This window comes from Diadema setosum, chromosome 9 (assembly GCF_964275005.1).
Source record: "Diadema setosum chromosome 9, eeDiaSeto1, whole genome shotgun sequence".
In the NCBI taxonomy this organism is placed as follows: domain Eukaryota; kingdom Metazoa; phylum Echinodermata; class Echinoidea; order Diadematoida; family Diadematidae; genus Diadema; species Diadema setosum.
The window spans coordinates 11119786-11145883 of NC_092693.1; the positions used below are offsets into that span (position 1 = coordinate 11119786).

The 26098-nt window shown below is 39.6% G+C and overlaps 1 protein-coding gene across 1 annotated transcript in view; it reads left to right on the top strand.

Annotated features, from left to right (window-relative positions):
* Positions 1 to 638: 638 nt before the first annotated feature.
* The window catches only part of LOC140232701 (uncharacterized), an 82869-nt gene continuing 57409 nt past the window's right edge, over positions 639 to 26098 (top strand). Inside the window, exon 1 of the mRNA XM_072312820.1 lies at positions 639 to 1140. Coding sequence (XP_072168921.1) covers positions 652 to 1140 — 489 coding nt within the window. The 5' untranslated portion in view covers positions 639 to 651. The remainder of the gene's footprint in view (positions 1141 to 26098) is intronic.

The following is a 26098-nucleotide window of genomic DNA, read 5'->3' on the forward strand; positions in this document are numbered from 1 at the left end:
GAGTACGAGTACGCACGCACCGTACCGTTGGATCGTTCGTATGCGCGCCGTTGAACGGACACGCAGGAGAAGTAAACACGAGGGAACGACGTTATAATTTTCTTGTGAATCAGGACACGTATAGCAATAGCACACCTCCACATCTCCACTATCTTTTCTATCTCTGAACGTTCATGACCTCAATCAAATCAAAGATCGAGTACGAGTACGCACGCACCGTACCGTTGGATCGTTCGTATGCGCGCCGTTGAACGGACACGCAGGAGAAGTAAACACGAGGGAACGACGTTCTCATAATTCGATCTCCCTTCGATCGACGTTTCAGTCAACAAGTCGGCTGCTAATCAGCGACAGCCTACGCGGGTTCGCCATTCATACAGCTTTACTTCAGCTACCGGCCTGCCGCCGTGAGCGTTTCTTCTCTTGAAACATATACGTGGGGAAAATAATTGCGGGTTGATTATAACATTCCTCTGTCTCGACATTCTGTTTGCAGGTGTACAAGTATCTTCAAGTGGCGTAAATATAAGCCGATAAGTGGAGTATGTGAATGATTTGACACCTTCCCTGTTCACCTGTTGTCTTAGTAGCCGCATTTCTTCGTGCTGTCATCACACTTGTGTGCGAGTAATAAACCATTGCGCTGCTGTGATGCAGGACGTCTCCAACATGACAGTCGATATTTCGCCCGACGTGGTCCGACCAGGCAGCGTAGTCGGCGGTCTAGGCGACGCGTGCGACACCATGCTCGCAACCATCCTCGTCGTCAGCTGCTTTGTCGCCTGCAAGAGCTCGTATGACTGTCTGCGACGATGGCGGGGCAAGCTGAATGTCGTGGTCATCGGCTGCGGCCCCGTGGGCCTGACTGCGGCTCTCATCGCCGTTCGTGGTGGCAGAGCGAAGACGATCACAGTGTTCGAGGAAAAGACCCGGTCTCAGCTCATGGAACGACCTCACCAAATCGGCCTCGACACCCGTTCCGTTGGATTTCTCCGTAAACTCGGCGTCGATTTCGACAACATGGAAGGCTGCTGGCACCAGGATCGCTTCTACACTAGAATCGGCATATTTCAGGAGTATGTCCTCAGTTTACTACAGCAACTCACAGAGCCACTCATTGACATACGCCTTGGGACCAAGGTAAAATAATTTCATTTTGAGCCCCTCTGATTTCTCGGGCACTTCTCCTCATTCCTCTCCTCTCTCCCTTCCCCCTCTTTGTCTTTCGCCCTTTCTTTCTTTCTGTCTTTCTTTTATCCTTCCCTTTCCCTCTCTTTCTATTTCCCATCATCTCTTCACTTATTGTCCATATAGCCGTTCTCTTTTTCTCAAAGTAATTACCTGTGCTGTACACAGGTTGCGCGTGCTAAACAGCCGTTCGACACTGCCTGTACCTCTAGACATTTCTACGTTATGATCTTACATTGCTTTTGTATCGATCTTCATTTATCGTGGATATCGTTTTCGTCATTATGTATTCTTAGCTCTTTCGTGTTTTACAGTTTATCGATCTATTCACTGAATTGTGTATTTATCGACACAGAGTGAACATGTAGGCCTATAAGGTATTTGTGTGTATAGTGTGTGTGTGTTTATGTCTCTTTGTCTTTGTTTCTGTGTTGTTACTTTAATTCCTTGAATATTTCATTTTGTCATACACCTGTATTTTCGAAAAAGGGATGGTGCGCGCAGAGGCACAAGTTAGAAAGTCATTGTTGTATGCGATTACATTTGTTACCGAAACAATCATTCGTTCAGTCACTTATTATGACGTCATTCTCCTACTCCCTGCCATGTCTTCTCGTATTCTGTCAGTATAAGAAATGTGCAGGATGCTCAAGGTAGGGTTAAAAGTTTCTTTTTTTTCCTCCTTATGTTACCAAATATGCTTCATGTAAGGATAAGAAATTTGGGGGTTATCTTATTATGAAGAGAAGGAAATCCAAAGGTAAAATTTTAAGTCAAGCAATTAAGGCATGATGATGAAAATATTGTTTAGCTTCATTATCATACACATAATCACCTTAAATTGTAGTATGACATTTCAGTGAATGCCGTAAGATAATTGGCGACATGACAGTGACGTCATGAATAAGACACGGGGTCACGAAAGTGATTTCCTGATGATGATGATGAGATCACGATGCGTCCTTGAAATATCACGCGAAGAGTCAGGAAAGCAATAGTTCTCACACGGAAATGTGAAATTACTGACAGCTCATGGACAATGGCGTGAGGAGAACTTCGGGGGATGGGATTGTCGTAGTCATAGTGATTACAACAGCTGTCCAATGAACTCCTAAGACATCGTTTATGACGATTTTCCCATTATGTAATGGGTATTTTCTTCAGTATCGCCGTGCTTTGTTTTGTTTTTGTTTTCATTCTCTCAGAAGCCTTACTGGTTTATACCGTGTCCATCACGCTTTGAAGATGCGTTATGATTCGCACTTTCGCACATTTTAGAAGAGTTTATATAGCAAACAGGAGACCACCTGTAATAAAACAACAGTAACAATAGCAATAGCAACAACAACAATAACAACGACAGCAGCAGCAACAATAACAACAACGTACCATTACCCATGCTTATTGATCATTATGCTGGAGCTGAAGTGTACAAGAGCGCGGAACGACTTTTATCTGCCCTGGCGATTAGACTTTTCAGAAGGGCAGTGTTTGTGCACCACTGCGTCGACTGTGGCAAAGCGTCGTCGAATTTTTTACATCGTTCCAGCTTTGGAAACAAGCAGACGGTGGCAGAAAATGACGTGCCACCGAGCCTGGGCGCGTATTAGAAATCTTGCATATATTCGATTATGTCGTCATCGGCTGTCTCGCTGGATGGCAGGTTGCAGATATCGACGAGCGGCCATCCAGAAGATGTTATGAGTGGATTTCTTTTTAAATTCAATTTGCATGACCGTATCACCTTCTGTTGTACCTCTGAGAGTGCATCGTCAGAGTTCGGTCTGGTGATTTGAACATGTTTCGCTCATATTATTAAAGAAGCCCAAAGCTTTTGTTTGAGGGTAAAAAAAAAATCCAATAACCGGTGCCTAATTACCTTCGTCACTAGCACTTACTACGGCCCCAATGGTTGAATTTACATCGCTGTATTAGGAATTACCCTAAAATCAGAACAGCGGGATCTAACAAATGACAAGAGTATGAAATCAATCATGATGCAAGATGCCAAAAAGATCACATCGGTCTCTCTAACAGAAATCAAGTTTATGAGTATTATTCTTCATGATTATCTGACCAGTCCGTGCGTGCTACCTTGCCGTTCAGAACTGTGGATATACGGTACTGGATTAAATTACCCATGCATGAGCTTTCATTAGAACAGTGGGGTATCCATGAGCAAGCTGCTCTCAACCAGCGCTGTGTGTTCTTTGGCTATGGGGAACTTAATCCAGAAATTATAACCTCTGCCTTACGTAATCAAAGTTGTTTTGATATTCACACCGACGTAATCAAACAAAATGTATAGAAAGTGCCAGTATGTACAAGCTAAGCTGATCTGAGACACAACATGTACTGTTATACAGCAATATTTCTTAGAATGTATGAGGAAACGTGACTTCAGATAAATAATGCAAAGAAATACAGTACGAGATAAAACAGAAAAAAAAAACATGCACCATTTGACAAGTGCTTGTACCGTACCCAAGAGCAGTATCTTAACACGTTGGTGGCGCCGTACCCCGGGCACTATTACAGTATTTCTTTATTCTCGGAGACAGACTAGCAAGCGAGGTTCGCAGCTTGGTATATCGGGATGCGATGGACTAAAGCGCCTCAACGAGGTCTTCATCAGATTGGCCAGGGCCGTGATTGATCGTGTCGTGTCTACAGTTCCCGTCGGACAAACTGGTCAATGACAGCCTGAAATATAGGGAATAACAAGGTTAATTACCTACGAAGTCATGAACCATTCCCCTTCTAGTAGAATCAATGAGGCATTTACAGGACATACAATGTATTATTATTGTTGCTGTTGTCAGAATTTCGATGAAATTATTCGGATTCGGCTGAATACCACGTAGCACATTGATTATCCAGGTTTCATTGCACTCACATGATGATTCTCCTATGTAATATTTTCCTTTCCATATTTAAGATTCCATATCAGTCAATATTAATCGATGTCCATGTAGAACCTCTTAGAATTCTTATCTTTGCCATTGTTTTTAAAGGAAAGGATATAGGGCACTCGCCCTTACTTTCACAAAGCCCAAAGAGGATGTCAAAGCCATTAACGTTTCCTAGGTAACGAGGAATGCTTTCTCTCACGTGAAGCCAATGGCTAATGGCACATTGCAAAGAGAGAGAGAGAGGAAGGAGGGGGATGGGGTAATCTATCAAAAACAAATAAACAGACATACAAACAAACAAACAAACAAACAAACTTACGGGTCTGCTCTTAAATTCGACATAAAAGTAATGTGTGACTAACACGTGTATACTCGTCTGAAGCATCTCTCCTACACACAATCTAATATTTCACACTCCTTTGGTGCTGTATGCCCCAATTATATTCATTTCATTTTCATTTTTGTGTTCAAAAGGACACTCTGATCAAGTTCAATTATGACTCAAGAGTCAAAACAAAGACACAAAAGCAAATGACCAAACGAACTAGGAAATTTATTGACATTTTATCATTTGACATGACCTTTTCACCAAAATGCTGAAGCGGTCGTATTCACGTGTTATATACAGCCGTTCATCCGTCTTGAATTAGGCGATGACATTGTCAACGTTTCCTCCATTCGATTATGCAAAATGTTGAAATACATAGTTCAACAGATAATAATGAAAAATGAAATAGATTAATGATAACTAAAACATTTTAAAGGTAGTTGAGCAACTCCAACCCCAACCCCAACCTCTGAAAAGTCGTCAGTGCGAGGTTATTATAATTCCACAATAAATTGATTTGATTTAAATAATTCAATATAGAAAAGAAAATATGTCATTATAGTGTGCTGCAGCAGGTCAGTGGCGATGGACTTGGGAGGCGCTGACGTCATCAGCTCATGCATTTGCGTGATGAACGATTGTGACCACAATCATTATTTCGTTAAAAAGATCATCGAGTACAACGTTTATTACCCCCTTCACTGTGTTTGGCTCTCTGTGGTAAAATTGGCAGCAAAGTAGCTTGCTATTGAGAACGTCTGTGCTGCCAGTTCCATCCATGAATTGTACGTAGGCCTGTAAGTACCTCATATATTTGGCGCTGATCGAAATGATTATTATTATTATTGTTTAAAAAGTTAGTAAGCATAACCAACTACTTTGAAACTTTCCCATGTTTATCAAAGCATATTCTAGACAATAATAGCATAAATCTGATAACATTTTGAACTATTCCGTTGAAAGGAAGTAGGTGAATGAGCAGAGAGATAGATAAAGAGATAGGTAGATAGGGAAAGATAGACATATATAGAGAGGGGGAGGAGAGAATCGCTGTGCACATGATTTTTAAGCTGGCTAAAGTCAGAGATTCCTTCGACCACATACACCTGGGGGTGTTTCATCAATTTAGTCAGCGCTGACAAGTTGTCAGTCTCTGACAATTTCAGTAAAATCCTTGGTTTTGATGGGCTGAGATGCTCTGGTCACTGACTGTTACTATGATAATTGTCAGAGACTGACAGCTTGTCAGGGCTGACAACTTTCGTGAAACGGTGCTCTGAAGTCCAAATGTTAAATCCCTGAAGCAAAACTCTGAAGTTAGTAGAATATAAACTCTAAAGTCCAGTTGGTCTTTGATCTTCAACACGGAGATATGAACCATTTGTCTTTACATGTACCTTTTACCCTATACGGAGGTCTACCTTGAAATAAAAACGCATACATATTGGCATAATTATATTATTTATATTACAGAGATGGCTAGGGCATTTTTCAGTCTTTATCATTTATTGACACACTCCAGCACAAGTTCCGATTAACATCTGCTAGTCTTATGGCTATTCGATTATGATATATGAAATGTGATAACGTTATCTACAAACGTACGACCAAGAACAATCTCCATAGGTGAAGTTTGCATCGATGACGGAAATAAAACGTCATTTTGAATAACATGGCGGGTGCTTGCGATCCTTTACCGGAACTAGCACTCACAGCCTTATGTAATACCAAATTCCTTCGTTGTCTCGACAGTCATTTTCCGCTTATGCTGTCGTATATGAGATTTGAATTACGGATGACACACAAAAACAAAGTTGATCCAGAGGACGCACACGTACCCACTGACGCCTCAATATTACGTCCTCTCAATTTGAATCAAGGCTTCCGCACGATTGTGCATCCATTACTATTTAATATTTCTCCGTTGAGGTTGATTAGTTTTTATCCAGGCATCTGAATCTTAAATGCGTTTGGATTCTGAACACGGAAGTTCTTCTTTTCTCAACCATCATTTCCAATATATTCTATATCAACCGTCTGTGAGTTATTTCTGGAAAAGTTTTGAAGGCAGAAGTCAAGAAAGGGGCATAATAATGCGTTGTATGCACGACATAAGGCTGATTTTGTTCGCATTTTTGTATGACAGCGCATAACATTTTCAACTATTAAAGACCGTACATTGTATGCAGTTGCATCTTATACAGTAAAAGGCGAAGTTGTTGTTGTTGTCGGGGCCTTATGTATTTCCTGTTTTATTCCGGCGTTGCTGGTTTGTCTATCTCCTCCCGAGCCGTCGGCTCCGGGCCCCCGAGACCGTTGCCGTCGGCAGCGGGAGGGTCTCCTACGTGCCTTGGACCGGGTTTCGTACGCGCTCCGCCTCCGTGTCGACGTCGAGGACGACAAAGAGAAATTAATTAGATAGATGCATAATGCATTTTTGTGCGTGACGTCAGAGCCGAGCGTTTTAATATTCACCGATCCTGCGCTGGACTCCTGCCTTTCTCGATCGTCCATCTTTTAGCTTGCAGAGACAGTGGGGATACTAAAGTCAAAAAGATGATGGCGTACAGCGAAATCTCTGTCATATTCCGGCGGACACGCACGCACGCACACAATGTACTCTCGGGTACGGTATGCCAGTGTGTAGCCTGCGCCTGTGTATGTATTGACGATGGTTACACGAAACACTATCTGCGTGCGCGTGATATGGACACTCATTATGGTATAATACACGGCGCGGTCATTGTTAGTACAAGGGCATTTATGTACAGCGACGTTCGCCATTGGCGTGCCCAAATGAAAACAACGAATGCTGTTATTTTATTGTATTTTGCACAACTGCATGATACTATGCAGCTCAGGTACGTCATTTAGTTTACTCTCAAGTCGGGTATCATTGTACTCAGACTGTTCAGGACGGCTAAATATCATCCGTGCCGATCGTACCCTTCCATATCAGAGTACACGCGCCGCTGTTCATTCACTCCATGGCTGCTGTAAACATGAATATTCATGAGAAGAGCGGACGCGGGGGGAAACCCTCGCTTTGCTGACCGCCTATTTTTGAAGTTACAAGTGGACATCATTAATGTGTGGTTCTAAGGTGCATAAAAGCAAGTTTTTGTGATAAAAATAAAAAAGGGGGAGCAAATGACGACAAAAATATTCTTCTTTCTCCCATAACGTGGGAAAAGAAATATCAAAGAAAAAATACGAGGCCCTGAGACCCATGGATACCCACGGATGCCTACTTATTAAACCTATAATGACTATCCCCCTTCCCAAAAATAATATTTATTAAATGATGATACAATAATAATACAGTGTATTCATATAATAATGATGGTAATGATAATGTACAGTCTGAAGCAGATAAACGGGCGAGGATATGTAAACATATTGTCGTTGTGTGGTGTTTTTTTTCTTTTAAATGACGTGGTAAATTGAAAATTATTCATGACATACGCCACTTTTCATCTTTTTTATGAAGAGAAAAAAAAGACAAAAACAGAGAAAGAGGACAGAAAATATTCTCTGGAAATTTGTCGAGCTCTCTCTTCCTCTCCCTCTCTCACCCTCTCTCACACTCTTATTTATATCCTGTACAACTGAGCAGTGGAATTCTTAGCGTACTTCCAGTGACAATTTATTCTATAAACACAAAACACCACAATTTTCTTATGAAAACAAACAAATATGAAACATATAAAACATGAAGTAAGAAAATACCACAAAAGTCCGAGTCACATGAAGGGGTGGTGTAATGAAAAGTCTGACTTTGTCTATATAGACACATGTTCTCGAGAGGAAATTAAAGAACATCAGAATGAGAGAGAGAGAGAGAGAGAGAGAAGGGGGAATCAATGAATGATCCATCAAGTGCATTTCAGGAACAAGTCATAACCCTCAGATGAGATTGTCATCGGGTGGAAGGAGCACAGACGGGTTTTTCAAATAAAAACGTCGGAAAAGAGATATAAATGATGATATAACCCATTTGCATCTTTTTATTGAACCGAAAAGGTGTGTGTGTGTGTGTTATTATGTGTGTGTAATGATCGATCAAACAGGTGTATCAACATTAGGAACGGACGACAACTTATTAGATGGGATTTCGTTGGGAGGAAAAATATATTTTTTTTAATGAAAATGTGGTAAAAGAAGTATGAATTATGACATACAATGTAAGCTTCTTTCAAGCTTACGAATGAAGAGAAAAGATGTGTGTCTGTGGGGGCCAGAGAGGACTCATGTACCAAAAAAACAAAACAAAACAAACAAAACATAAACAAACAGGAAGTTATTTCGCTTAAACTAATAAAATGGGGCGAAAGAAATATATATAAATCTAAAAATATGGGGCCCGCAGACCCGTGGATTTCCACGGGTGCTGCTAGTTAAATAAATAATTGTGGAAAATTTGATTCTTTTTTACGAATAAATATATTTCAGTAGAGAGAAAGACTAATGAATACGTATTAGTAGATGTTTTTTAGCAGCAGCGAACATGGATATATAATGCATCATAATATATCATATTTTACGTAGGCCCTAATTATCATATCGGACAACAGGTCAATCTCCTGTAACAAGTTGTTTGCATACGATTGCAAACTGGTGTTTTCTTGAACTAATATAAACAGAAATAGCACGATCATGACGTATTTTACTTTTTTACGTGGTCCATCAGATTTTAATAATCTACAATCTAATTGTATTGTATTTTCCATCATCATGTCCATGTTCTCTGCCAAATCGGTTACAGTCTGAGATACTTTATGAACATCTAGCTCTCACGGAGCATTAAGGGAAACGTCTTAAGGCCTCTTTTGAATTCGACGATTAACGCTAAGCATCTTTAACAGCTCAGCGATTTGTCATTTTACGAGAAAATGAGCAAGGGGATTCGGAGAGTGTAATGGATGATTTGCGCGCATGTTGTTTCATGGGCGGGCAACACGTTTCACTTTGGCTCTCCTCCGTACCCCCCCCCCCCCCCATTCTCCTTCATTTATCTCACTATCTCCCTTTTTCCTGTCTTCCCCTTATGTGTAGGTCAATATTGCAATGCCAACTCTTGAGTGGCACACGCGCACGCATTGGTGAATTTCTAATGGGGGAACGGGTTTGTTTTTAATTTCCTGTCAAACATCTCTCGGCTAATTCTAGTCCGTTACGTCGACAAGGAGTTTGTATTGCGCGACACCATGAGTATAGGATGGGTAAAGAGAGCGGAGGGCAGGGCCCTTGTGCATCACTAGAATGGCGTCCTTTCTAAGGCGACCTCAGTTTTTTACTTGTTTGTATAATGTGCAGCATAGTGTGTCTGACTCCTCTTCTCAAGCCATCTATCTCTGTATCTATCCGCCTACATCCATTTTTCCATGCTCCATCCATCTACTATATATCTGTCTGTGTGTCTATCTGTCTGTCTATCTATCTATCTATCTACCTTTCGTTCTTTCTATCTATCTATTTATCTTTCTCCGTCTCGAATGTCGATGTGACTGTCTCGTTTAGAGTATACATGATATTGTTCCATGGATCAAGATGACCATGAGAAGGCTTGGAGACATTGGTGTATCATATTTTGTTCAGTAAACGGGGGAAACCCCTACGAGATGTGGAATTGGCGGGAAATGTTCTCTCTGCGCACACCAGTGCAGGACCAAGAGACTGCATCTTGTCATGTCAAAACTGTTTAGAGTAAATTATTTTTAAAGGGGCCTTCCAGACGATTTTCATAATTTCACATCATGGAGTACATAAATCCACAGTTCCATGCATAGATTTATGGAATTCATTGTGGTCCTTGAGCAGAGAAATCAATATTCTACAAACCTAAAACCAATTGCACTGAACAGTGTTGATGACATAGAGCCTCACATATTTCAGAAATGCAGAAATATAATATCATTACAATACCACGTGCCTATAGTTCACCTGTGTAAAATTTAGATACATGCTTTCTTCTTTTGTTCTGCTTCCTTAAACTCCTACTAATGCATTCTTGGAGTGAGGCTGCCATGTCATCATCCTTGTTCATTGTGATTTGTTATAAATTTTGAAAACATTCTTGTTCTTCATCCCAATCACTATAAATTCTGAAACTCTGTACCAAGTATAACCTATTTATAGTTGTCCATAAAAAGTCTGAAAATCATCCGGAGATCTCCTTTAACTACCGTATCTTCTTGATGACAAGATTTGGATGCTGTAAAGCCAGTTACATAATGGATATATTCCACTCTATTCTTCTACTTCTTCCTTTCTCTCTTGTTTGTTTTTCTCTTCGTGATATTTTATCCCGATTGCTAAACAGAAGCCGTACCAGATGTCATTCATTGCTATCTGATCAAGATAGCAATCCTCCATGAGGAAAGGCCAAAGTACGCCAATCAAGTGACCGTTCCTTCCAGGAGTGAGTGAGATGGAGAGACTCTGAGAGAGAGAGAGAGAGAGGGAAGGGAGAATCCTAACATACGAAAATCCGTTCTCTTTGCCGCCATGCTGCGCACAATACCTTCTGCTTTCCGTCTTGTAAGGCGCCATAATCACAGGAAGCAAAATTATACGAGCTTCGTATGATACTGATGTAGCGCGTCGTCTGCTGGACATTAGATAGGGATAAAGGGGGTAAAGGACTTGAGCAGACGACAATTAGAAAAATATGGCCATCCCAGATTATCCTATACCAGCACACATGGAAGGCCATTTGGAATTCTTGTCGGAGAGTGTGTCCTCGGAGGAGATTGACCGAGAACATCTTTGGGCTTAGATGTAGGCCTACTGTTGGTTGACGATCACACAATGACAACATCGATAGCAAGAGCTGAAAGGCTATATAGTTAGCGACCGATGTGATTTCCCCGCCCCCCCCCCCCCCCCCCCCCTCCGGCGCTTTATAGCTGCAGCATGCATGCTCAACTATCCGTAGACAGGTGTTCGGCAGTGCAATTTGTCAGCAGCAATAATTAATTCTCACAGATGAGATTCTCAAAGGCCTTACAGTCAGACACTTGCTCCACCTGCGACGTCAAAGTTTAGTGGACAGCCTGCAGCATGCAAGAGGACCTCCACCTTACTTTCTTTCAACTGCCTGCTACATGCGTGCTCGCTCAGTACATAAGGACGTGCAGGAGTTGTCGGTGTGCGATTACTTTAAGGAAAATGAGTTTCTTAAAGACATTTCTTACCATTTGCAGATGAAACAAAACCCAGCTTTAGTGCTTCAATATCTTCTACAATGTGAGTAAGGGATAGAAACAATCAATGTAAATATGTTAATCAGTATCATCATTGTGAAGTATTGTTAATACATGTATACAAAATTTGATAAATAGTTATATTATAATGAAATTGTTTCTAGAATAAGATTTCTTCATCTACAGTTATGGTTTATTGAGAAAAATAGTGATAATTCCTTGTTTTAGGCTTTAATTATTGCGAAATTTTAGCATGGTGATAGTATGCTTGTGATACAATGATACTGACCTGCACAGTGCATCAAAATGTGATAACTCGAACATTTTTTTAAAATCACTGCTCCCAATGGTAAACAATACCTTTAACGCGTTCACAGACACACCCACAAAAACACACACTGTGACACAATACATGTACACACACACACACACATATCATACCACACACATACATACGCACGCCAGTTTCCCACGTTAATCTTGCTTTTTGTTCGCCATTTCATTCAAAGGCACATTACAGATAGGTCTACATCAAAACAACATTGATGGAAATGCATCAGGTGCAAAGACAGTTTACAGATTCAAATCAAAATCTCACGAATTAAGTCGGCTTGATCAAATGTGGACATGCAAAACATTACTGATAATGTTCATTCATTCTATGAGATACGTTTCTCGTAATGTCTCCGTTAAATGGTACCTAATCAAATCTTTCACAATTTGCTTCCAATTATGTTCGTTCGTTCCTTCGTACTTTTTTTGATTCTCAAATCAAATCAAATGAAAAATGAATAACATCAATGTGACAAATCTAAACCAAACATAACCAAATGACAAAGGAGCGATACAAAACAAAAGTGCAGTATACATGCATGATATAAATCTTTGTAAATTGTAAAACATTGATAGTTATACATATAGTACAAATTAGGCAATACATTTGATTAAATAAGAAAGCAGGAGACCGTCAGCATAAGCATAGCTTGACTGGGCTGATGGCCTCATTGGGAAATATATCTCAGGTTTGTCTCTCACAGAAAGTACAGATTTTTTTTTTTGTTCTACATTACAATAGTGTGCTTTAGAGGGAAAAAGAAGATGTGAGTGAGTGCTGTGCGAGTGCAATAGGTGAGTTGATTGTTTGTGTTGGAGCCATTTATAATATATGATTATTCTTCAGTATATCAATACAATAATACTAATAATTTCAAACCCAAACATAAACAAAATCATATCAATTATTATCTTTATATTACACAATATATTGAGTTAACAGATATTTCTTTAATCTAGCTTTAAAAGAAAACAGAGATGTTCTTGTCTTTAGGGAGTTGGGTAAAGCATTCCATGTATCAGGTCCGTGATGCCTCACTGACCTGTGAGCTGTAAGAGATTTTGGATTATGTAGATGAAAATCTGTTGAGTGTCTTGAAGGGTACGAATGAATGCTAGCATTGTAATCGAAAAAGTTTTGAAAGGACTGAGGTAACAAATTTTGCGTGTACTTATACATAAATACAGAAGTTTGAAACTTATGTATATCATCAATTTTTAACATATTTAGCTGCTTAAATAACGGGGTCGTATGCGCTGAGTACTTAGAGTGTGAACATATTCTGATCGCCTTCTTTTGCAATAAAAACAATGAATTTACCTGCGTCTTATTACAATTACCCCAAACAATATTACAATAAGCCATATGAGGGAAAATAAGTGCATTGTAAAGCATATGTAATGATTTAGATGACAATGAATATCGCAATTTATATAATATACCAATCTGTCTGGATATAACAGTTGTCATATTCCTTTTATGATCATGCCAGGTCAATTTATTATTCAATGACATTCACATTATAAAATGAGAATACCATGGATGCCTTGGAATAAACAGTGCAATACATAAACAGTGCAATACATATTTCACAAGGACGACGTTTCTTAGAACCAACTGTATGCGTGCGTTCGTTTTTTTTTTCCATGATGCGATCTGCATGATGTGTGTATACTGACAGACAGTTATTCTGAATAAATTTCACGAGATAAGATCAATTATGGATCCGTCGGCTTAATTTGACATATCTAGATGTTGATGGCTAAGGTAAGAGGAAAATTACACATGTTTTCAAAAAGTATGATAACTGTTCGAGTTCAGTTATCAAGTGTTTGATGATCACCTCAAAGAAGGCTTTTTAGTCATAGACTATGTCGCTTTTATAGAAATCTTTTTTTTTTTATTTTCTTGCTAAAAGCTAAAAAGCTGAAACACATTTCCCATTGGAGGCTTCTGAGTTTACAATATATGGCGTCCGACTTATCGCCAGAGCAGATGAAACTAAATCTGGCGAGAAATATTATGAAATATCGATCTCACGCACACAAAATATATGAGGGAAATGCTCATGCGACGTCGCGATCACGTGACCAATTCAAGCTACATCAAGCACGTTACCGATAATAAACATGGTCGTAAGCTTCTCAATTTGTGTCCGACGTCACTCAAATTTGCACTGATGTGCTGTGAATGTTAGTTTCTCTTTGAAGTATAGCATTCATTCTCTCCTGATGAACAAGCTTTGGCAGGATTGAAAATGAAAATGAAATCATGTTTATATACTGCAGACGGCCGCCACCGTAGGCTTCGCTCGTTGTAAGAAATATATACCTACATAATGTTTGCTGTACATAGTTGAAGAATATGCAACATGAAGCATGTAGAAACTGGCGTTATCCTATAGCCATCCTCTGGATTTCATGGTCAAGGTATAATGCTTTTGTTGTACTGAATAATTTGAGCGATTATTCGTGCTATCTGCGATGCTTGTGTTACATTAGGTGCTGAATATACTGTGAATGAATACATGAACAAAATATTGATGTCACTTACAGTTGATGACTGCTGTAGGAATAAAATGAATAGACAAACATTATTGCATTATGGCAACTAGCACCCTTTCTGGTCGCCTATTTAAAAAATAAACAACAACAACTAAATAAGTAAATGTGTTTTCCGATAAATCAAATGTCACGTGATATAGGTTTTACGCTATATTCGGAATCATACCCATCTGTCAACATTATTCCTAAATACACTCGAGTTTGCTCATTCATTGCAGAATGCTTTAATTTCGAGATTTTTGTCGGCATCTTTTTTTTTTCAAATCTCACCTTGATGATATTCCTACTGCAGAAGTAGCTCGATATAATCCTTAAAATTCGTCATCCCTGCGAAAATGTTAGCTCTTAACGAATCGTACTTCATGATGATCATTATTTTTGCATGTATTAATGTCTGTGGCTCATAACATTGGGGTTATAGGCGATGTGCACAACGCAGCCTCACTTATCATTTATCTGTCTGAAACCTGTCTGAAATCTGTCTGAATCCTGCCTGAAATCTCCCCGACAGGATGCGAAACTCTCCCTTGACTCCTCTGAGATTGATACGGAGAAGCGAGTCGAAAATCAAGGCTATTTATAATGGTAATGATAATGATCAGGGATGAATGATAAAGCGTTTCCAAGGAATTGCCTCATGAAGCTTGTAAATGGAGTAATTCGTAACGTAGAAACTGTACGTCATTGAACGTTTCTATTTCTCGTTTATTAGCAGGTTTGAGCAAATATAATTCTTTGCTGTTGAAACCGCAGACGTCGAGGTCAAGATCTGCCTACAAATTATGTAGGAAGTTCCGAGTAGCTATAAAGTGTGTTTCATACAGCCTTTACGTTAATTTGATGATAACACTATCATATTTTTATTTTTCTGATTATTCTGTTATAATTGTTGGTCGAATTATCCCCGCGTCATAGCACAACATGAATTTGTATTTACAATTATTATTTCTTTTCACGCATTATGTTCAGATGCGTTTTCATTTGGTATCTTACTCTGGAAAAAAATGCAGAAATCAAATCAAAGAAGGAAAACACTATAAAGTGATAATATCTGACATTCAGCTTGTTGCGACGTATTTTAATAAATATATTTCTTCTTTTATTCATGAAATTGTTTTGACTAGAAGTTGATTCAATTTGGTACGTTCGAGAAAGCAGTAAGCGATATGTTGCCATTATGATAAAGTTGAGATTATATTCCATTAATTATGAACCAAATTATTTAAGAATGCTATCTTTCGGTTTATCAATTGCAGATTTCTGCTTTTTTTTTCGACACTGTGATTGTCATCACTAACGTCGATATCCGCTAAGATAGTATTAGTCTGTACCGGAAAATCCCCAATTTATTCTAGTTTCATGTATTTTCGTGTTACATCACCTTGTCATGCGTTAATGGATTTTAACGGTCGAAGCTCGATGGGTGCACCTCCCTGATTGGTGGTAACATGATGCAAGAGAGGGGGGGGGGGGGGACATCACGACTCTGTCGTCTATTTTGTCTATGAATGAATGAAGAGAGAAGAGTCCTTTACTGTTTTCCAGTATATAGCATAAGCGAATTTAGTACAAGGAAACACAAGCTCATGCAGGGCGCCGCAACCATGGCGGGTTTCGTCAATTACTCCGAGAATGCCTTCGTTGCTAAGCGAAAGGTATAATAACTGGTGAGCACGCCCCCATATCCCGGAGGGGGTATAGAAATAATGAGAGGAAACCCTCGTTCCCAGAGCACATTCACTGTGGGGTCGTCGCGAGATCACAGTTTACACGAGGAAATAATTGTGTGTGAACCTGATTACACGTGCAAATTGGCATGTTGTGTTTGTTCTCCTTTCTCAATTCCTCCTCCTCCTCTCCTTTTATTTATTCTTATAATCTCTACCTTCAACCCAACCATCTTCTTGTCCTCATCCTTATTGGTATCTTCCTCTGCCTACTTATAATTTATCTCTTTCATCTTCCTCTTTCATATCCTTCACCAAATTTTATGTTTACATTGACATCACTGTGCACGCTGATCACACTGTAGATTACGATTGCACTGATCAGAGGAAATTGTGAACAGATAAGTTGATGCTATACGTATAAGGTACATCTGGTGGATCATTAATTACTTTCGCCTCTTGTTATCTGCTTGATAGTAAATATAGTAATGATGTGACTATTAAATCAACTGCAATATTTAAGTGATTACCCTGTGCCGATATTCTTAGATAGTCGGGGATGATAACATTATCATTACTTGCGATTTTTCCTCCCTTTTGTCACAAACAATACTGTTATCGACAGACACTAACTTTAAGCAGAACCTAATTATATAAGTTATGTGGACCCTTAAGTGCGTTTCCAACAAAATGCACTCGATCGGAGAGGGCCAAACTTCGCTGAGGACACGGGGTCACCAGCGTGCCATGTATAGATGTGGGCAGGCGCCCTTTCATATATTTTGGATCCGGATCACTATCCGGATCACCACCAAAACTTATTACCTGTTCTTTGTACCACAACGGACTCATTTTAATTATCAGAATGTAATAGAAAAGAGTATATTGCTGAGAGATAAACAAACGAATAAACAAACCAACAAAGGTTTAAAAGAAAAAAAAATTGGATGAGGTAATGTAGAAAATAAAAAATGGAAGTGATTATCGCAACTGCTTCTGTAGTTTGTTTCAAATGAACAGGGTAACCGTAACTAACTTCGCTTGTCAGATTTTATATCAATAACAGAAAACTGCAGTGCAGTCATGTAAGTGCTAGAGCACAAAACGATTAAGGGGATCGTAATGCACCGATTGAAGGATCAACCAGGAATTGAGGGGCAGGGCGTGATTCTTACACGCATTGATAAAACGTCGAACTTGTTGCCTCATAATTATGTCTTTTTATTTTCACAGGCAACTGCTATCTTTTCAAGAAGGGGAGATTTCCAAAAAAGATACCGAAACGTAGATATGCATGGATTCCATCAGCAGTGGGAATACTTAAAGAAAGAGACAAAGAGAGGAGGAGAATGATAGGAAGAGAGAGAAACCAGCTAGCAGTGATTCAACTTACAATCCTACAGTGATAAGAGAAAACTAACGCGTTATATTATTCATGCCCTATTATATCCATTCCTCAGTCACTCTTAATGTAGGCCTACATGTAGAAAGCGTGGTGGCTTTACACAAATTATTATTACAGAATGAAGCCCTAAGTCCCATAAGACTAAGGTGCCAAGTGAATTACATTGAAGTTACTTTCGGCGTCGTTCGCTGTTCCCTCAGATGCTTGGAAGCAAAAAGGGAGTTGGCAAGCGCATTTATGGGATTTACGTCGAGGAACTGGATTCAAAGGCATTTCAAAAGTGTCTATAGATTAAAAAAAGAAAAAACACAAGAAATCTAGCAAGACTTGAGGCGAGAATACACTAAGTGGTTTCGTCTATTCGCTCCCTGTTGCAGTCTCATGGATTATGAGGTGTCTGAGCCTGGAGGCATGTCCGGCCACTTCCTGCGTCATTGAATATCTACATACATAAAACGACAATACGTTATGTATATATTTACAGAAGTAAGTATATATGTATATATATATATATATATATATATATATATATATATATATATATATATATATAAATCATGTTTGTGTATATATATATATATATATATATATATATATATATATATATATACATACATATTTATCAATATAATAGATAGAGTACAATCCACACTGATCGATGACGTTTACCGTCAGCTGCATGTAGAGGCAGGAATAGCCTGATTAAAACACACACACACACAGACACACACACACACACACACACACACACACAACGCAGTTAGAATATCACTAAATCATAGTGGTATAAGTACAGCATCTGTAACCTCCGTAAAATGCTTACTACCAAAAGCACGAGGAAAGCATAACACTGATTCAACCACCAATGCAACCAGTGGCGTCGGTCTGGCATCCGCCACACGTCACTTTGGTGGCATTAAGACATTGACATACCCAGTACAGTCAGTTTACTGAGAATATCAATGGTGTCCTCACCAGCGACCTATACGATGTTGAACATTGCTTCATAAAGTGAGAGCAACCTCCTTGGTGAGAGGAAAGAGAGACTCGGGCAGAGCCGTGCTGATAGCTGATACGTTGTTCGTAATGTGCTTGGATCTTTGAATGTAGGCGTCTTCTTTTGCGCTCTTGTTTTACATCATCCGTTTTCCAATTCCCTTATCGTGACATTAATCTTGGCATTACCGTCGATAACTCGTTTGTGCGCAACGCTTGTGACATCACAAGGGAATAGTATGGACTGGGCAAATCATTTTGTTTTTGGTTTTGCTTTTTGTTTAGTTTTTTAAAAACAACCATCATCATTGACCGGTTTACTATTATACTCAAGTTTCATTCATACCTTCATGCCAAAAGTATTGACATAATCGTATACAGCAGTGGCGGATCCAGGGAGGACCGCAACCGGCGCACGCCCCCCCCCCCCCTTTATTTTTTGTTAAATCAAAAGAAATAAAAAGAAAAAAATGGGGGAGGGGTGCGTGCGCCCCCTTTAATTTTGTAAACGCGCCCCCTCTTTACGGAATTCCTGGATCCGCCCCTGTACAGTAAGCCTGTCCAAGGTCTGCTCGATATTACAACTAATGCTTGCGAACTAGATTTCTCGTATTGGAATGCAATAGGGAAGAACAGATTTGAAACGCAGGCTACTGGGTTATCATAGTAGAAATAACCGGAATTCGATCCAAATGCAATCCGACCTTTTATCGCCATCAGACAATATTCTAATAGTTATTCAAATTTATGCGTACCTGCGTAACACGACTTCTCGCAACAACCACTGGGCGTATCAAGGGTTTGCCCCAAGCTCTCTCCAAACTCTCCCCAAACTCTTCCCTACTTTTCCAAAGATCGATATGGGCTATTAACCACATTTTATTCTGGACAATTTCATTGTTTGTTTATTGTACCTGATGAAATTGGGTTTTCCGTGGCGACTGTAGTACGTAATGATGCATTGTTAATTTAACGGTGACGATTTAACGGTGTTTCCGCGTGTTGGATATTCGTACGCGTGACGTATTGCTTGTGGATGTTAACGATACTTCCGGGGGCTTTTTGTGCTCTGGAAATGCTCTGCGCGCATCTATTACTAGGATGATTGTAACCGGGAAGTAACCTAAATATGCCAATAGCAATTGCACATCGCGTCAGTTGTAATCAGGGAGGTGTTCGAGAAGGAGTGGAATCTTATCCCAATTTGTGCAAATTTATGCGTAGGTTCTATAGCATGACAATTGAATGCATATCGTTTCACTGGCTTTGACGTTCCATGCTCCAATTCACTCTTTCATAAAATTTTTGATATAGAGACAAAAAATAGGTTTGTGATTTTAACAAATTTAAGCTGTATTTCAAATCCTTTGGAACTTTTTGGTAATATGATAAGGAACGAATAATCTGATTTTCTTCAAATATTCTTGTTATCGCAATACCATGGATATCGGAGAACTGAACAGAAAACGAATATTAAGTGTCGCCTAAAAGTTAACATTTTAATACTAATCTTGCCGGCATTTGTGCTTAATTTTGTTCACCAGATTTAGTACCTGAATGTGAACTCTTTCTGAGTAAGTAATTTTAACTGCGTGTTTATGCGCGTTCAATATCATTCTACATTTGAAGAAGTGCATTTTCTGTGAACCCCCCCCCCAAAAAAAAAAAAAAAAACTTATTTCTTTTTTACTTTCTGACTTGTTCTCTACACACTGAATAATTGCTGCCGAAAGTATTGAAAGGGACTACGAACTTCGGTTTATTGTGATTGAAGAATGACGTATACTTAAACAGAAATGCAGTCTTCAACTGTCAAAGCATTTCATCAACATCTGCGTAACTTCTCCGCAGTACGGAGCATGGGTACGAAGAAGAAATATCGTTGTGTCTCTTCATTTTCTAACACCTCCCTGGTTGTAATCGAAGGTTGGAGAAAGGGGGCGGCCGGGGGAGAAGGGGCGTGGTCTGAGGTATCGTTCATTTGACGTAATCCACCGTGACATGTTTTTCAGCAGTGAACCAGTGATCCCCGGGGTTTGGGAATCTATTACGTCACAGAAAAAAAAATCACGTTATGTCTGGAAATCACGCGTGAGACATGAGGTCAATATTTTGGGTTGAAAACGTCGACCTCTTTCCAGTCACTCGTTTCATTTATACAACAAACATTTAGACCCCGATAAACTCTTGAAATAAACATTTTTTGTCGGTGTTGTATGTACATGCGCTAACTGGTTGACGTCATACCCAAGCGATTATGAGGGAGTCTGAGCTAGATTGGATTTCACCACAATTAAGTTTCGTTGAATTCGAGTCTATCCCCCTTTACGTTTTACCTGACTGTTAGTGCTCAGGTTGCAATTATCCCCTTTAATGTAGTTGACGTAATGATTGTTATACTGCGGTATATTAAAGGTACTAGCCCACATTTGCAAACCCACGAAAATCAAAAGTGCATAAAACAGGTCCAATATGACTTCAAGTACAAGTTATAACAGTAACATACCTCACCTGTTGCTCTTTGTCTATACCATTCGATAAAAGAGAGAAAATCATCGTTTTAAAATCAATTTTCAAACCGGGTCAACCCGACCCAAAATCGAATTACGAGCGCGGGCTAGCTACGTACTAACTGCGACCAGCCCCAACGTGCAGCGTTGGGCCTGTGCCGTTTTCGCATTCAGATCGAGGAGTTGTACAAAACGGGTGCCGTTTCGGCGCTATATTTCCTTAATTTTTTAACAAAAAACTACTAGGAATACTTACATGGGTCGATTAAACCTAAATGATTAATTTCGGCGACTGTTTGATGCATTTCATTGCTTATGATGCAGAAAATGTTGTCTTATAACGCGAATATCTTCAGCTCACCGATGCTCACTGAAACTCACAATCACTTGCACAGGCGCACAGCATGCATGCAGTGCAGTGCATTGAGAGCATGCGTAAGGCTGCTTTCACATAGAAGTATTCGGTATTCGGTATTCGCTATTCGCTATTCGCTATTCGCTATTCGAGCACCGAATACACCATCACCCGCACCGTCAACTCACCATCCCATGTGGTGAGGATTTCTTCCTCCTACATCGCAGCAAATCTTATTAACAATTTCTAAACTGCATCAGAATGTCGGTCTACATGCTTATATTTGCTAACGGGCAAATCCAGACCAAAAGTGTCATTATTTCATAAACGAGAGACGGTATACGCTGCAAGAAAATCGAACAAGCTCGATTCCCACTTTGCTATACTTTTCGCAGGTATTCGGTACTTTCGAATAGTGCCCTCTTATGTGAACCGGTGTGAGGAAATCCTATCGTTCGATTCAAGCTATTCGCGTGCCCTCGAAAAACGAGCCCGAATACCCGAATAGTATACATCTATGTGAAAGCAGCCTTATGCGTACTAATGGATATAGCAGCAAGTCTCTCCACTGTTGCACTAGGGCAGGACGCTTATTACTCCTAAAAAAATGTCGAAAATTTTGCAGTTTCTAGATAAATGGGTGAGAAAAACAAAGTCGAAAAGGTAATGTATTAATTGTCACTGTGCTTATGATAGAAATTTAGCCGTGCTTTATTTGTGAAGTCGCCGTGAATGTGGCAGTGATTTTTGCTCCCGCTCAGCTGCGAGGTAGCCGCCAGGTCTCCGGGGCTAGCTACTAGTAACTTACACATGTATCGCATGCAAGTAGTACGTACGTGGACCGGAGCTAGCGAGCGTTATACGCATGCATACGGTGCATTTTCATTTATTTTTATGAAAGTAATGGACTAATTGGAACGAAATTTTGCACAGGTGTTACTGCAATCATACCCAAACTCCATGCTAACTATGAGACCAATTGCTGCAGGTTTACAAATGTGGGCTAGTACCTTTAACGCTCGAATCTGAATCCGTATTGACTAATTCTTATTACAATATATTAGAACTGCGCTTCAAACTCCAGCAGATGTGAGAGTATGTTTGTTTTTATGTTTGGGGAAAATAATCGATGGTGATGTGGCTATCATTTCGGCATTGGTGTCTAGTTTACACGCACTACCACCTGGGAATTCGGTTCAATCTCCTCTAGCTCTGCACATTCTAGTCACAGCTAATGAAACGACAATGCTGTAGAATCTGCTTGTTCGTGTAATTTCATAATCGATCTACACAGTCGTGAGAAATTCGCTGAGATTCATAATCAAGAACGAAAGATCAGTTTACTAGTGTATGCAACTGAATGATTTTTATTCCATCTACAGACCTAGTATTTATACACTTATACTTAAAAGCTTTTTCATTGACCTGCATTAACTCAGTGCATTTCAATACAGTCAAACTTGCCTTAGCGGCCACCTGTCATATGGCGGCCACTGAAAAATCCTCCCGAGAGGACGATGTGTCTCGTATCATCAGGATTCTCAAACTCGTCAAGTTCCGGAAAGACGTCGTTGTGAAGTAAACGGCCACAGTTCTGCGAGCTCTTGTAGTGGCGAAGTTTGTGCAAGAGCACGCACACGAAGTGCTCAGTGCTTTGGCATGCACATCCGTCATCCTACATCGTGCGCTTCCGAAAAAACTGCGACGAACGGCGTGCGCATTCTGATGATCTCTCTTGGTCCACTAGATTTTCTGCACGGAAACTAAATAAGTTTTAGTGTGGTTCGGTGTCTTCCGTCACGTCTTCACGTCGCGGCGCGTCAGTGCATCGCGGGTGTTTGAATTGGCGGTGTCGGAGGAACAACACGTTTGTTTCAAGCATTTCAGCATTTCGGTTCTGGGTTTGCATTTGGATGATGCATGCCACTTATGCGCAAGAATGCTAGGATACACGTCGATACTTCAGTAAGGATATTAATTATTGTCACCCTGCTCTGCATGTGTATGTGTGTATGCGTGTATATATATATATATATATATATATATATATATATATATATATATATATATATATATATATATAATTGTATAACTATTCTTTTATCTCCTGTGTCTGATCATATTCATGTTCTATGATTAAGATTATATTGATACATGTTAAGAATAAAACGAAGAATGACTAGAAGAAATCAACTCCAAAATTATATTAATTTTACAAGAAAGAGGGAAAAATTACAGAACAGTGCAAAAGAAAGGATCAAAATCGGAAAAGAAAAAAAAATGGCAGTTTTGGCATTCTAAAATTTATAATATTTTTTTTTTGAAAATTACATGCCTTCTCAATTTCTTATTCATCTCATATACGAAATTATAAAAAAAATCTCGTATTTCAGCCGTATTGTGTATAAAACTTGCCTTAAAACCACCCAAAATGAATAAGAACAAAACTGAAATATTTTGGTATGAGAAAATGCATTTGCCTGTATATTTTTCCCGAATTTCAAATGTACCGTACATGAAAAATTGTGAGGGCATGACATCATCAACTTGTTCATTTGAATATTCATAAGGACTGGTCAAGGAATGTTTTCCGAAATGTGAATTTTCAAAATATTATTCCTTATTTCTTATACGATTTTTGTCATTTTGCAACGTTGTGTAGGATTTTTGTCCCCGCCGAACGAGTTCGAGCAGGGGACTATGAAACGGGCTCCGTACGTGTGTGTGTCCGTGTGTCCGTCCGTCCGTCCGTCCGTGCGTCCGTCCGTGTGTCCGTCCGTGCGTCCGTGTGTGCGTCCGTGTGTGATCAAAATCTTCAATTTGCTACTTCTCTGTCATTTATGAGCCAATTTTGATTCTGTTTGCTTTATATGATAGCACTACATGGGAGCTTTAAAACTTCTACACAGAATTTCAGTCGTGACCTTTGACCTTGACCTTTGACCTATATTGTACATTTTGCTACAAAATGCTACTCCTTCGCCATTTCTAACCCGATTTTGATTCCGTTTGCTTTATATGATGGCACTAGGTGAGGGCTTCAAAACTTCTACACAGAATTTTGACCTTTGACTTCTTTGACCTTTGACCTTGATTTTTGACCTATATTGTACATTTTGCTACAAAATGCTACTCCTTCGCCATTTCTAACCCGATTTCGATTCAGTTTGCTTTATGTGATGGCACTAGGTGAGGGCTTCAAAACTTCTACACAGAATTTTGACCTTTGCCTTCTTTGACCTTTGACCTTGATTTTTGACCTATATTGTACATTTTGCTACAACATGCTACTCCTTCGCCATTTCTAACCCGATTTCGATTCCGTTTGCTTTATGTGATGGCACTAGGTGAGGGCTTCAAAACTCCTACACAGAATTTTGACCTTTGCCTTCTTTGACCTTTGACCTTGATTTTTGACCTATATTGTACAATTTGCTACAAAATGCTACTCCTTCGCCATTTCTAACCCGATTTCGATTCCGTTTCTTTATGTGATGGCACTAGGTGAGGGCTTCAAAACTTCTACACAGAATTTTGACCTTTGCCTTCTTTGACCTTTGACCTTGATTTTTGACCTGTATTGTACATTGGCAACAAAATGCTACTCCTTCGCCGTTTCTAACCCGATTTTGATTCCGTTTGCTTTATGTGATGGCACTAGGTGAGGGCTTCAAAACTTTACACAGAATTTTGACCTTTGACCTTGATTTTTGACCTGTATTGTACATTGGCTATAAAATGCTACTCCTTCGCCATTTCTAACCCGATTTTGATTCCGTTTGCTTTATGTGATGGCACTAGGTGAGGGCTTCAAAACTTTTACACAGAATTTTGACCTTTGACTTCTTTGACCTTTGACCTTGATTTTTTACCTATCTTGCACATTTTGCTACAAAATGCTACTTCCGGCGGGGACATATATTACGCACCGCGTAATTTCTACTTTTCCTTGTTTCTTCTCTTTCTTTTAGAGTTTATTTATTTTGGGGATGGATTTCCTCTTTATGAAATAGTTTATTGGGTTACCACACGTATTTTGTTTTACGCCATCTCCCGTAGATTCTCCTCCACAGTTTGTAATTAAGGTTTCAAGGAGAGTTTTATCTTTTTTTTTACTTTAAAAACTATCAGTGAGAGACACGGGTTTGCATCCCAGCGCTGTTCGTTATTACAACAACTGGTGAATGCTATGTCCGCCGTGTTAATGCATTTCATAGGGAAGGTCCATCACTGATTCAAGTAAAATCCTTTTCTTCCCCTCCCCCCCCCCTCTCTAAATCTCTCTCTCTCAAATCTGTGTATGTATTAGGGGAGGCTGCATTATTTCTTCTATCTCTGATGTTGCGTGCAAATCAACGAAGGCCGAACATATTTAATGAAAGGAGTAAACTGCCAAGCTTTTAACGACCATGACCATCATCTATTCATGTGCATAAGGAACAGCTAAACAACTCTTCGTCACGAACACTTATAATTACTCGCAGTCCGCCTCTGTGAAACACTACTTTACATCATTAATGGAGAAAGGTGAAAAATTAGTGAGATTTTAGATAGGACCACGTGCTGGATGAGAAGGACGACTTAGTGAAGAGGTTTAGGCAGATAAACGACGCATTAGTGCCAGACATCTGGTG